Here is a 13,527-nt window from a genome sequence, read left to right as displayed (position 1 = left end):
AGTGAATTATTATTATTATTATTATTTGAGATGGAGTTTCACTCTCATTGCCCAGGCTGGAACGCAATGGCGTGATCTCAGCTCATCACAACCTCTGCCTCCCGGGTTCAAGGGATTCTCCTGCCTCAGCCTCTCGAGTAGCTGGGATTACAGGCATGCGCCACCACGGCCGGCTAATTTTGTATTTTTTTTTTTTTTTAGTAGAGACGGGGTTTCTCCATGTTGGTCAGGCTGGTCTCGAACTTCCGACTTCAGGTGATCTGCCTGCCTCGGCCTCCCAAAGTACTGGGTATTATTATTATTATTTTGAGACAGGATCTCACTTTGTTGCCCAGGCTAGAGTGCAGTGGCACAATCATAGCTCATTGCAGCCTCGACCTCCCAGGCTCAAGGGATCCTCCTTCCTCAGTCCCCTGAGTAGCTGGGACTACCGGCACATGCCAGCATACCTGGCTAATTAAAAATTTTTTTTTCTGAAGATGGGGTCTCACTATGTTGCCCAGGCTGGTCTCGAACTCCTGGGCTCAAGCAATCCTCCTGCCTTGGCCTCCCAAGTGCTAGAATTACAGACATAAGCCACTGTGCCCAGACTTGTACATGATTATGTTGGAAGAGCCAAACGAGACAATTGGTTTGATATGGACCAAATAGAAGCCCAGAGAGGGCAGGCATGTTACCAAGGTCATACAGAAAACCCCTGCCCTGGCCACCCCACTTACCTGGGCTCGCTGCAGCTTCTCAGCAGCCTCCGCTCGTGCCCTCTCCCCATCACCAGCCCGGCCCTGCACCTCCTGCAGCTGTGACTCCAGGCGGCGCCTCCGCTGCTCACCCTCCTGACGTGCAGTCTGCAGGCTGCTCAGTTCTGCCCGCAGCTCGGACACCTCGGCCTCCAGGGCCAGCCGGGTCTTCTCCCATGCACCTTTGCCCTGGTGTGGGAAGGAGATGAGCAAAGATCTATGAGGCCTTTCCTGGACCAGGCCAGGCACATTCCCATCTCAGGGCCTTTGCACTGGCTGTTCCCTCTGCCTGGAACACACTTCTCCCAGTGAACAAATAGCTCACCCCTCACTCCCAATTTTTTTTTTTTTTTTTGAGACAGTGCTTCACTCTTGTTGCCCAAGCTGGAGTGCAAAGGCACGATCTCTGCTTACTGCAACCTCCGCCTCCCAGGTTCGAGTGATTCTCCTGTCTCAGCCTCCCAAGTAGCTAGGATTACAGGCGCCCACCACCACGCCCGGCTAATTTTTTGTGTTTTTAGTAGAGACGGGGTTTTGCCATGTTGGCCAGGCTGGTCTTGAACTCCTGACCTCAGGTGATCCACCCACCTCAGCCTCCCAAAGTGCTGAGATTACAGCCATGAGCCACCACGTCTGGCCCATTTTTGTTTGTTTGTTTGTTTTTTGAGACAGAGTCTTGCTGTGTCACCCAGGCTGGAGTGGAATGGTACAATCTTGGCTCACTACAACCTCTGCTTCTTGGGTTCAAGTGATTCTCCTGCCTCAGCCTCTCAAGTAGCTGGGACTATAGGCGTGTGTGCCACCACGCCCAGCTGATTTTTGTATTTTTAGTAGAGATGGGGTTTCATCATGTTGCCCAGGCTGGTCTCAAACTCCTGGCCTCAAGTGATCTGCCTGCCTCAGCCTCCCAAAGTTACAGGCATGAGCCACCATGCCCGGCCACTCCCTCAGTTTTTTACCCTGATGTCACCTTCTCACAGAATACCTCCACAGCCTCTCTACTTAAAAACTCACCCGCCTTAGAATTCTGATCCCTTTTTCCTGTTCATTATGGCCCCATAGCACTTATCACCCCAATATAAACTGAAAGTGTTTATATTGTTTGCTCTCTGCCTCTCTCACTAAAAGGAAAGCTCCACAAGGGAAGGCAGTGCTGGTTGCTGGGTTCGTGGCTGGTTCCCCAGCAATGCTCCTGGAACATAGTCCACACACCATTAATGCTTGCTGAATGAAAGATGCACATGAATGCGTGAGGCAAGGGGCCCAGGGAGATGAGCTGGCCTAGAACCAGCCAGCGGTACCTCCTCCAACTCCGCGTCCTGCCCTGCCCTCCTGGTGGCCCCTCTGCTCTGTCCCCCTGCCCCAACCCACCCTCCGGGCCTGCTCCAGCTGCTCCGCCAGCTCCCCTAGGGCCTGGCCGTGGCGCTGCCTCAGCTCCTGCACTGCCGCCTCGTGGATGCGAGTCTCCTCCTCCAGAGTCTTCTTCAGCTCCGTCACCTCTTGTTCCCTCTTGGACCTTTATTGGGGGAAGGGAGAGAGGAAGGGAATTTCAGAGCAGAGGAAGGCAGGGGCTCTGGGGGAGCTGGTTGTTTCTCCTTTTCATGTTTCCTTAAAAAATGAGGGCCTCATGTTATGTTCCCCAGGAGATCTGGGTGGTGATGCTGTGGAAGGAGTGTGGCTTTAAGGGTGAACTCCTACTCACCTTTCAAAACCCTTTTCCAAAAGGCCCTTCCTCAGGAAAGTCTTCCTGGATCTCCCATAGACTTGGTTTAGGGGTCTTCACTTATCACCCACAATGCCCCGTGTTACTCCACTAAAGCACCCCTTGTTCTGGGTTGAGATTGTCTTTGCCTGAATCTGCCTCCCCTGAGACTGGAAGTTCCCAAGGGTAACACCTGGGTCCGACCCATCTCTGTCCCCAGCTTGACCCAGGCCGGACCTAGAGCCGGTGGTTCATGAACAACTGTACAATAAGTAAGCCTCTGTATAGACAGAGACTTTGCACCTAAGTCCTTCCCCCAGCCCTGTACGTGCACAGGCTGTGACAGCGGCCTGCCACCGGGCCTCACCGGAGCTCCTGCTGTGCGTTGGTGGAGTCCAGCGTGTCCTCCAGCTCGCCTCGCAGCGCCTCCAGCTCCTCGCCCAGGTCCCGGCGCTGCTTCTCCGCCTTGGTCCTGGCCACACGCTCAGACTCCAGGTCCTCCTGGGCCTCGGCCAGGGCTGCTTGAGCCTCCCGCAGGGATTTCAGCAGCTGGGCCCGGGCCCCACCCTCGTCTTCTGCCCTGGGGGTGACAAGAACCATGGAGTTGATACAGGGGCAGGCCAGAGTGAGGCAATGATTTCTGGGGACAGAAAGGCTGGATGTGGGCTTTGGGAGTGGCCAGTCCCAGGTTAGAATCCTCTCTCTGCCACTGGGCGCTTGGCTCCAGTACTAATTAAATTTTTCTGAGACAGGGTCTCGCTCTGTTGCCCATGCTGGAGTGCAGTGGTGCAGTCACGGCTCACTGCAGCCTCAAATTCCTGGGCTCAAGTGATCCTCCTACCACAGCATCCCGTGTAGCTGAGACCACAGGTGCGGTCCACTATGCCTGGCTAATTTTTTTTCCCCAAAGAGACAGGGTCTGCCTATGTTGCCTAGGGCTGGTCTTGAACTCCTGGCCTCAAGTCATCCGCCCACCTCAGCCTTACAAAGTGCTGGGATTGCAGGAGTGAGCCACTTCGCCCAGCCTGACTCATTTCGAACCTCAGTTTTCTTAGCTGTAAAGTGGGAATGACAGCAACAGTAATCGTAGGAGACACTTAGTAAGTTCCTGCCTCATGCCAGTGCTTTACTTGTATCACCTCATTTAACGTTCCTGCCAAATGAGGAAACTGAGGTCCAGCGTGGAGAAAGCACTTGCCGAGGTTACCCAGTCCGTGAGTGGCTGGGTTGGCCCGGAGTCCCTCCTTACAGCTCTCACAGGGATGTGGCTTCCTGTCCCTTCATGCAGCGTCATTGCAAAGAGAAGCTGGATCTGAGGGCAGCACCAACTGGGACCTGGGGGTTAATGGTTCAGGAGCCACACAGGCCTGGCTTAGTATCCTCTCCTGGCCCCCTGCTCCGACAAGTGACTTAAGAAGGGCAGGGTCCTGATTTGTGGGAGGACATGACGATGAACACTCCCCTTTACCAGGGTTGCTGGGGAGATGGCGATAAAAATAACTACAGCACAAAAGGCCACATGTTGTATGAAATATCTAGAATAGGCAAATTCTATTTAGACAGAAAGTGGATCAGAGGCTGCCATGCTGGGGAGAAGGAGGGATGGGGAGTGGCTGCTTTCTTTTTTTTTTGTTTGAGAGAGAGGGTCTCGTTCCGTCACCTAGACCAGAGTGCAGTGGCACAATCATAGCTCACTGCAGCCTCGACTTCCCAGGTTCAAATGATCCTCCCACCTCAGTCCTCTAAGTAGCTGGGACTACAGGCACATGCCACCATGCTTGGCTAATTTTTAAAAGTTTTTTGTAGAGACAGGGTCTCATTATATTGCCCAGGCTAGTCTTGAATTCCTGGGCTCAGGCGACCCTCCTGCCTCCTACTCTCAGAGTGCTGGATTATGGCGTGAGTCACTGTGCCTGGCTGTGATTGCTTAATACATATAGGGTTTCCTTTTGGGGGTGATAAAAAAGTTCTGGAGGCCAGCACAGTGGCTCATGCCTGTAATCCCAGCACTTTGGGAGGCCAAGGCAGGTGGATCACCTGAGGTCAGGAGTTCGAGACCAGCCTGGCCAACATAGTGAAACCCTGTCTCTGCTAAAAATACAAAAATTAGCTGGGTGTGGTGGTGGGCACCTGTAGTCCCAGCCATTTGGGAGGCTGAGGCAGGAGGATTGCTTGAACCCAGGAGGCGGAGGATGTAGTGAGGCAAGATCACGCCACTGCACTCCAGCCTGGGCGACAGGGCAAGACTCCAGCTCAATAAAAGAGAAAATGTTCTAGAACTAGTTAGAGGTGATGGTTACACAGCATTGTGAATGGGCAAAATCTACTGAATTGTACATTTAAAAAATGGTTACTTTTATGTGAATTTCACCTCAGTAAAAAAGAAAAAAATTAACAAGAGTAATAAAAGTAGTAACAGAAACATCCGGCATTTATTGAGGGCTCAGGGTATGCGAAGTGTCTGAGGAGCACTTTCTTCTTTAACCCTCACACTAACCTTAGGAGTAGCGTCTACAATTACCCCATTTTATAGATGAAAAAACTGAGGCTAGAGAGGTGATGTGATTTGCATGAGGTCACATGACCAGAAAGGGGAGAAGCCAGGATTCCAGCCCAGAAGTCAGACTCAAAGATGTGTGTTCACGGCCGGATGCAGTGCCTCATGCCTATAATCCTAACCTCAGCGAATGGATCACTTGAGGTTGGGAGTTCCAGACCAGCCTGGGCAACATGGTGAAAGCCCGTCTCTACTAAAAATACGAAAATTAGCTTGTTGGCGGGTGCCCGTAATCCCAGCTACTTGGAAGGCTGAAGTACAAGAATCGCTTGAACCTGGGAGGCAGAGGTTGCAGTGAGCCGAAATCACACCATTGCACTCCAGCCTGGGAAACAGGGCAAGACTCCGTTTCAAAACAAAACAAAGACGTGTTCTTAACCACACACACACACACCCCATGTTCCATCAACTCTAAGATGCACAGTTTTTCACATTTTAACATCTCCGGAATGGAGCTGTACTTGTAATCAAGGGGGTCTTAGACTGCATGAAGCACTGTGCATAAAAAGCATTTGAAACACTAAGCACCACATTTGGCACAGAGTAGGAGCTCAATTACTGTGAACGAGTGTAAATACAATTATTATGATTCCCAACATAGGCCACTTGGCAAATCTCAGCTGATTCTGGGCTGTTTGGTGTGGGGAGGCCAAGCAGGGAAGAGGAAGAAATAGCTCTTTTTTTTTTTTTTTTTTTTTTTGACGTAGTCTTGCTCTGTTGCCCAGGTTAGAGTGCAGTGGTGTGATCTCGGCTCACTACAACCTCTGCCTCCTGGGTTCAAGCAATTCTCGTGCTTAAGCCTCCTGAGTAGCTGGGATTACAGGCGCCCACCACCACACCCAGCAAACTTTTGTATTTTTAGTAGAGACAGGGTTTTGCCATGTTAGCCAGGCTGGTCTCAAACTCCTGACCTCAAGTGATCCACCGGCCTTGGCCTCCCAAAGTACTGGGATTACAGATGTGAGCCATCGTACTTGGCCTAGAAATAGCATTTTCTTGTTCCCGTTGTGCACTGTTATGCAAGTTACCAGACACACAGAGTCTTGTTTCACTTTTCCCTTAACCTAGTGGGCCTGGAACTCTTGCTATCTTCATTTGACAGAAGGGGACACTGAGGCTTGGAGGGGATGTGGCCTGTCTGTGGCTGGTGAGTGGCTCCACTGGGGTTTGTACCCAGGAGCTTCTGACTTGGGCACCCCACGCTGGCCGGCCATGCACCCGTGCTGCTTACCCCACCAAGCCCACCCCACCCTGCACCTGGCCAGGGCAGCCTGCAGCTCCTCCTCCTTGCGACTCAGCTGGGCCCGCAGCTCCTCTGCCCGCTGTTGCTGCTCCACCATCTGCTCCTGCAGCTCCGAGCTCTCCCCATCCAGCCTCCGCTTCAGCTTCTCCAGCTCCTGGCGACCCTTCTCCTCCTTCCGTAGGCGGTCTGGAGGCAGGGGTGGGGGCCGTGCATGAGGACTCCAGGCCTGCACGCTCAGCCGCTCTCACAGAGACCACAGGCCCCCAGTCACATATAAGGCTAAGCTCAGCACCTCCCTTAACGCCTTCTCCTCCTCCCACCTTCCCCATCTATCTCAGGGACTCTTCCCACAATGTTGTCGTAGACGCACTGTCCTCTCCTCCTCATCCCCACCGACAGCCCATGCCTCCACCCTCTGACTCTCTCTGCCCTGTGTCTACAGCCCTGCCTCCTCCCTGTGCCCCTTCCCTTCTGTTTCTGATTCTAAGTCAACAGGAAGGGACAGGGAGACAAGAACATGTCTGAAACAGACAGACAGTGGGACAGTCAGATGGGAAGAAAGGAGGACAACCCAAGACACCAAGGAGAGAGAGTTGGATTTAGAGATGCAGTAAGAACTCAAGAGCTGGGAGGACACTCAATCCGCCCTGATCCTTCCTTCCTATCCCATTTAGCAGACACAGCCACTGAGGCCCTGTAGCACATGGGGCTTGCCTGAGGTCCCCCATCAGAGCACACACAGACCCCTACTGGCTGGGAGGGAGCTCACCCTCCATGTCTGCGATTGTGGCCTCATATTTGAGCCGTAGCTTATTGAGGCTCTTGACCTTCTCCTCCTCCTCAGCTGCCTGGGATGAGAACTCGGCCAGACGATCTTCCAGCAGCTTCCGCTCCTGAGGGGTGGAGTGGGATGGGGGGCAGTCAGGAGGAGCTGGGCCAGGAGCAGCCCCTACCTGATCTGCAGCTTCTGATGTTGTTCTCATCTGTGTTTCTGCTCCTCTTCACCCTTCTCTGACCTTCCTCCCGCTACACCTCCCTCTCCTTCCCATTCCCTGGGGTCTATAGACCCATCCCACCCCCACCGGTGCACACCTGAGAACTGCAGTGTGGTGACCCCCATGGCTTGAAGTTCACCATTCATTAACCCACCAGTGCACCCCATCCCCACTCTCCCAGCTGCCCTCAGGCCCCCAACCTTGCTCAGCTTGGAATTCTGGTCTTCCAGGAGCAGCAGGTCCTCTTCAAATTTCTTCATTTTTGCCTCTGTTGTCACCTTCTCTAGCTGCAGCTTCTGCCGCGCACCCTCCTCAGCCTCAAGGTGGGCCTCTAGCTCCTGGGGTGGGGAGGCAGGAGGAGTGAGGATACTGGGCCAATAGATGGAGTGTGATGGGGAAGGATGGGAGTGGGGATGGCTGGCCCACGGATCCCCGGGGCTTGTGGTTCAGAGATGTCCATGCCCTGGGTGAGGCCGGGAAGGATCAAACTCTTATTGGCTTTCCCATTTCATTCATTAGCTCAACAAGCATTTATTGAGTGCCTAGTGTATGCCAGGCACGGTTCTAGGCACTGAGGATGGGTAAAAGTGCCTGTCCTTCTGCAGTGAGAGATGACCGCACCACTGCACTGAAGTCTGGGTAACAGAGCGAGATCTTGCCTCTGAAAAAAAAAAGGAACACCTATCCTTGTGGAAATCACATTCTTGTGTGGGGGTTAGGGGTACAGATTATAAACTATAAACATAGTAAATAGGTCGGGCGCAGTGGCTTGCGCCTGTAATCCCAGGACTTTGGGAGGCCAAGGCAGGCGGATCACGAGGTCAGCAGATCGAGACCATCCTGGCTAACACGGTGAAACCCCGTCTCTACTAAAAATACAAAAAATTAGCCGGGCGCGGTGGTGGGCGCCTGTAGTCCCAGCTACTCTGGAGGCTGAGGCAGGAGAATGGCGTGAACCCAGGAGGCGGAGCTTGCAGTGAGCTGAGATCGCGCCACTGCACTCCAGCCTGGGCAACAGAGTGAGACTCTGTCTCAAAAAAAAAAATAAATAATAAATAATTTTAAAAATAAAATAAACATAGTAAATACACAAATTATAGAAATGGGTACTGCCAATATGACAGTCATCAGGCACACTGGAAATCAAGACTTAATTTTATTTTTTGAATTTATTTTATTCTGTTTAAATTTTTTTTCTTTTTTTTTTTTTTTTTTTGAGACAGAGTTTTTGCTCTTGTTGCCCAGGCTGGAGTGCAATGGTGCAATCTTGGCTCACTGCAATCTCCACCTCCCAGGGTTCAAGTGACTTTCCTGCCTCAGCCTCTCGAGTAGCTGGGATTACAGGCATCCACTACCACACCTGGCTAATTTTTTGTATTTTTAGTAGAGATGGGGTTTCACCACGTTGGCCAGACTGGCCTTGAACTCCTAACTTCAGGTGATCCACCAACCTCGGCCTCCCAAAGTATTGGGATTACAGGAGTGAGCCATCGCGCCCAGCCTATTTTATTCTGTTTGAGAAAGGTCTCATTCTGTCACCCAGGCTGGAGTGCAGTGGTGCCATCACAGCTCACTGCAGCCTTGACCTCCTGGGCTCAGGTGATCCTCCCACCTCAGGCCTCGTGGGTAGTGTGACGACACTACAGGTGTGTGACACCATGCCTGGCTAATTTTTGTGTTTTTGTTTTCGTAGAGAAGGGGTTTCACCTCATTGCCTAGGCTGGTCTTGAACCCCCGGGCTTAAGAGATCCTCCCAAAGTGCCGGGATTACAGATTGAGCCACTGCACCTAGCCAAGACTCAATTTTATGTGCTGCCTTGACATTTGCTAAAAGTAGCAGGGGCCTCAAATGGCCTAAACAAAAGTCCTCCTACTCCCTCTGCTCCCATAGATAAGGTCCCCCAGCCTTATCTGGGGACCCTCCTTATCCTGGGGACCAGGCACAGTGCCTGCTTATCCCTGAGAAGCACATTCCAGCTCCCTGCCAGCCCATGGAATTACTGAAACAAACCAAACACATTTTCCCACGGCACCCAGGGGTCACCTCCACCTGTTGTTGTGACAAAGCCTGTTTCCCACAGCCCCTCTTGTTCTCTCCGCTCTTGAGGGCAACACCCATGTGGCCGTCTGTGGTGTGATGTTGGCCCCCCTCACCTGTCTGGTGTCCAGTGCTGTGTGCTCAGCCATCCCCATAAACCTAGGGTAGGGTCCCTCCCTCACCAAAGGGATCAAGAGAAGTTGATTAAAACACTACTGGGCCGGGCATGGTGGCTCACGCCTGTAATCCCAGCACCTTGGAAGGCTGAGGTGGGCGGATCACCTGAGGTCAGGAGTTCGAGACCAGCCTAGCCAACATACTGAAACCCTGTCTCTACTAAAAATAAAAAAACATTAGCTGGGCGTGGTGGCACACACCTGTAATCCCAGATACTGCTTTAGAGGCTGAGGCAGGAGAATTGCTTGAGCCCGGGAGACGGAGGTTGCAGTGAGCTGAGATGGTGCCACTGCACTCCAGCCTGGGCGACAGAGCAAGACTCTGACTCCTCCGGCTGAGGATATCACTTGGATGCCTGGATCCAGCCATGCCTGAAGCTGAGGACATCACTTAGGCGCCTGGATCCAGCCATGCCTGAAGCTGAGGATATCACTTGGATTCCTGCATCCAGCCATGCCTGAAGCTGAGGAAATCACTCAGACACCTGGATCCAGCCAGGCCTGAAGCTGAACATATCACTTGGATGCCTGGATCCACCCATAGGTGAAGCTCACACATTTTAAGGTCTCCCGTGATCTGAATCAAAAATGTATTCTTTTTGCAAATTCACTTAGAACTGAGTTTTCTACAAATTCATGGCCCAAAGACACACAGTTTGTAGAAGCAAAGGTGGATGGTGTAGACAGAGGGGTCTGGAGGGTGGCCTGGTGGGCATGCAGGGGGCCATACCTGTATGTGCTGCTGCAGTCTCTTCTTCTCGCTTTGCATTTGACGGCTGCACTCCTCCTCCTCGCCCACGCGAGCCTCCAGCTCTGACACCACCAGCTCCAGCTCCTGCTTGCGGGCTGCCAGCCTCCCCCGCGTCTCCTCGGCCTCTGCACACAGTTCTGCCTCTGCTCGCAATTGCTCTGCCAGGCGGGCGCGCTCCTCTTCCAGCTGGGGAGTGTGTGGGAGGTTAGTGGTCAGCAGGCAGTGCTCCCAGGGCAACCTGCACTGGGTGCCAGCTGCCTTATAACTTGCTTTGGCCTTTAAGTTCTCCAGGGCAGGACTGAGGGGCAGGAGGACACGGTGTCCCCACCTCCTCCCCCTCAGGTCCCCATCTCAGGATGAGCCCACATCCCCCTAATCACTAAGTCAGAATCCTGGGGATGCCCTCCCTCACCTCTCACAGCCGTCAGTCTGCACCCCTGCTCTCTCTGGCCCCTCCTCTCTGTCCCTACAGCCCCAACAGGCTCAGGTGTTTCCTTCTCTCACCTGTCTCTCTCCAGCCCCCTCCCCAGCCTCCCAGCCTCTAGCCTTTCCCCTTCCAGTCCATCCTTCAAATAACCCCCGAGGGGTCTTTCTACTACCTCACATTTCATTTAATACATTTCATACCTAAAATGTAACCACAGGAAATAATGCAGAAAAGGCAAACAGAAAAATGCTCCAGAAGGGGTTTGTTCTAGCATTATTATTATTATTATTATTATTATTATTATTATTGAGACAGAGTCTCACTCTGCCGATCAGGCTGGAGTGCGGTGGCGCCATGTCGGCTCATTGCAACCTCCACCTCCCAGAGTAGCTGGGATTACAGGCGTGCGCCATCACACCCGGCTAATTTTTGCATTTTTAGTAGAGACAGGGTTTCACCATGTTGGCCAGAGTGGTCTTGAACTCCTGACCTCAGGTGATCTGCCCGCGTCAGCCTCCCAAATGTTCTAGCATTATTTTAAGATAGCTAAAATACTGGAAACAGTTATAAGTTCGCCACCTGCATACCATAGCCCGGCCACAGCTGAGGCCCCTGCCCCCAGATCCTACAGCTCAGCTCCATTCTGGCTCTGCAGGACTCTCCCACCCCACCCCTACCCGGCCCATACCCTGGCTACACCCCCAGGGCCCTGCTCCCTGTACGTCACGACTCAACCAAACTAAACAGCCCGAATCCCCGCCCGGCCTCAGTACACCTTAGCTTTGCTCCCATCCTCCCGACAGCCCTGCCTGGGCACAGGCTGGCTCAGCCGGAAGCCCCGCCCCTCACACCTGGCTCCACCCATGCGACACAGCCCCACCCCGAAGACACGCCCCCACGCCCTGCCCCCGCCCCCTCACCTGTGCCACTCGGCCCTGGAGCTCCCCAACTTCGCGGGCGCTCTGCTGCTGTAGCTCCTGCACTTTCTGCAGCTCCTGGGCCCGTGCCTGCAGCACCTCATCCTGCCGCGTCACCTGCAGCAGTGGCTTCACCTAGGTGGAGGTGAAAGGGGGTGGAATGGCTGACTTCAGGGGCCAAGACTTCACACTCTTAGTGGGGTTTGAGTTTCTGGGTTCAAATCCCTTCTCCTCCACCTATTAGCTGTGTGTCCCTGCCTTGGCAACAGTCCCTGGTCACAGGCCTAGAACACTGACAGGTACAGGCAAGCACCACTATTGATCTATCTAATCTCTCTGGCTAAAGGATCCTTCCACATCCAAGAGACACTGTGTACTGTGGCTGCTGCTATTCTGTGGAACAGTCCTTCCTTCCTTCCTTCCTTCCTTCCTTCCTTCCTTCTTTCCTTCCTTCCTTCTTCCACCCTCCCTCCCTTCCTTCCTTCCTTTCGACAGAGTCTTGCTCTCTCGGCTCACTGCAACCTCTGCCTCCCAGGTTCAAGCGATTCTCCTGCCTCAGCCTCCCGAGTAGCTGGGATTACAGGCACCCGCCACCACGCCCGGCTAATTTTTGTGTTTTCAGTAGAGAGGGTTTCGCTATGTTGGCCAGGCTGGTCTCCAACTCCCGGCCTCAAGTAATCCACCCGCCTCAGCCTCCCAAAGTGTTGGGATATAGGCATGAGCCACCGTGCCTGACCAAAGGCCAGTGTTTCTTAAGCCTGTTAGTCCAAGGTCCTTAGTGAGAGATGAACTTTACATGGCATGATTCAGGCTGCAGTGACAGGTACACACAGAACTGAAACAAAAATTTCACAAAACCTCGTTGCCCTTGCTAAGAGAGATCTGCTCTGATAATTTCTGTTCAATCATATTCTACTCCGTTCTACACAAGTCTACTTGATTCTTTTCCTCTCCACCCAATTCTGTGTCCCTTCTATTCTCTCCTTTTCTGCCCCGACTCCTAGCATCTTTCGCAGGTATCATTCACGTTTCTCAAATGATGCCAATCAAATCCTACTTGACCCCAACCCCCAACACCTAAGGTAGGCAAACTTTTTCTTCAAGGGCCAGCCAGGAAATATTTGAGATTTTACAGGCCACCCTGGCTGTTTTTTATTTATTATTAATTTTTATTTTTATTTATTTATTTATTTTGAGACAGAGTCTCGCTCTGTCACCCAGGCTGGAGTGCAGTGGTGCGATCTTGGCTCACTGCAACCTTCACCTTCCAGGTTCAAGCGATTCACCTGCCTCAGCCTCCTGAGTAGCTGGGATTACAGGTGCCTGCCACCACATCCAGCTAATTTTTGTATTTTTAGTAGTGACAGGGTTCCATCATATTGGCCAGGCTGGGCTCGAACCCCTGACCTGAAGTGATCCACCCGCCTCAGCCTCCCAGACTGCTGGGATTACAGGCATACGCCTCCGTGCCTGGCCAGTTTTTAATTTTGATTTATTTTTTCGAGACAGGGTCTCACTCTTGTCACCCAAGCTGTAGTGCAGTGATGCGATCATGGCTTACTGTAGCCTCATACTCCTGGGCTTAAGCAATCCTTCCTCCCAAGTAGCTGGGACTACAGGTGTGCACCACTACACCCAGTTTTTTTTGTTGTTTTTTTTTTATTTTTGTAGAGATGAGGGTCTCACTTTGTTGCCCAGGCTGGTCTTGAACTCTTGGGCTCAAGTGATGCTCCTGCCTTGGCCTCCCGAAGTGCTGGGATTACAGGTGTGAGCCACTAACCTCAGCTTCTGGCTGTTTACCTACTCCACTCAGCTGTTGTAGCTCAGATGCAGCTGCAGACACCATGCTAACGAAAGGGCTTTTGCAAAAACAGCCATCTGGCCCACAGGCCGCAGTGCAGCAACTCTTGTCCCAGACTGTGAGCTCCATGGCGGCAGGACCTTGTCTCTTTTTAATCACCATTTACCCCAGCCTCTATAAAAG

At 52.6% G+C, this 13,527-nt stretch overlaps 1 protein-coding gene across 7 annotated transcripts in view; it reads right to left on the bottom strand.

The window, feature by feature from the left end:
• Window positions 1–13,527, bottom strand: part of MYH14 (myosin heavy chain 14) — a 105,902-nt gene that overhangs the window by 31,507 nt on the left and 60,868 nt on the right. For all 7 annotated transcript variants that reach the window (XM_055370168.1, XM_055370169.1, XM_055370170.1 and 4 more), the window contains 8 exons: window positions 11,547–11,678; window positions 10,179–10,385; window positions 7,435–7,572; window positions 7,009–7,132; window positions 6,254–6,425; window positions 2,807–3,019; window positions 2,109–2,253; window positions 720–926 (listed from right to left, as the gene is read on the bottom strand). In XM_055370168.1, the coding sequence (XP_055226143.1) occupies window positions 720–926; window positions 2,109–2,253; window positions 2,807–3,019; window positions 6,254–6,425; window positions 7,009–7,132; window positions 7,435–7,572; window positions 10,179–10,385; window positions 11,547–11,678 (1,338 nt within the window). The remainder of the gene's footprint in view (window positions 1–719; window positions 927–2,108; window positions 2,254–2,806; window positions 3,020–6,253; window positions 6,426–7,008; window positions 7,133–7,434; window positions 7,573–10,178; window positions 10,386–11,546; window positions 11,679–13,527) is intronic.

Source organism: Gorilla gorilla, chromosome 20 (genome assembly GCF_029281585.2).
Source record: "Gorilla gorilla gorilla isolate KB3781 chromosome 20, NHGRI_mGorGor1-v2.1_pri, whole genome shotgun sequence".
In the NCBI taxonomy this organism is placed as follows: domain Eukaryota; kingdom Metazoa; phylum Chordata; class Mammalia; order Primates; family Hominidae; genus Gorilla; species Gorilla gorilla.
The sequence above is the reverse complement of the archived record's forward strand: the minus strand, read 5'-3'. Positions and strand labels throughout refer to the sequence as shown.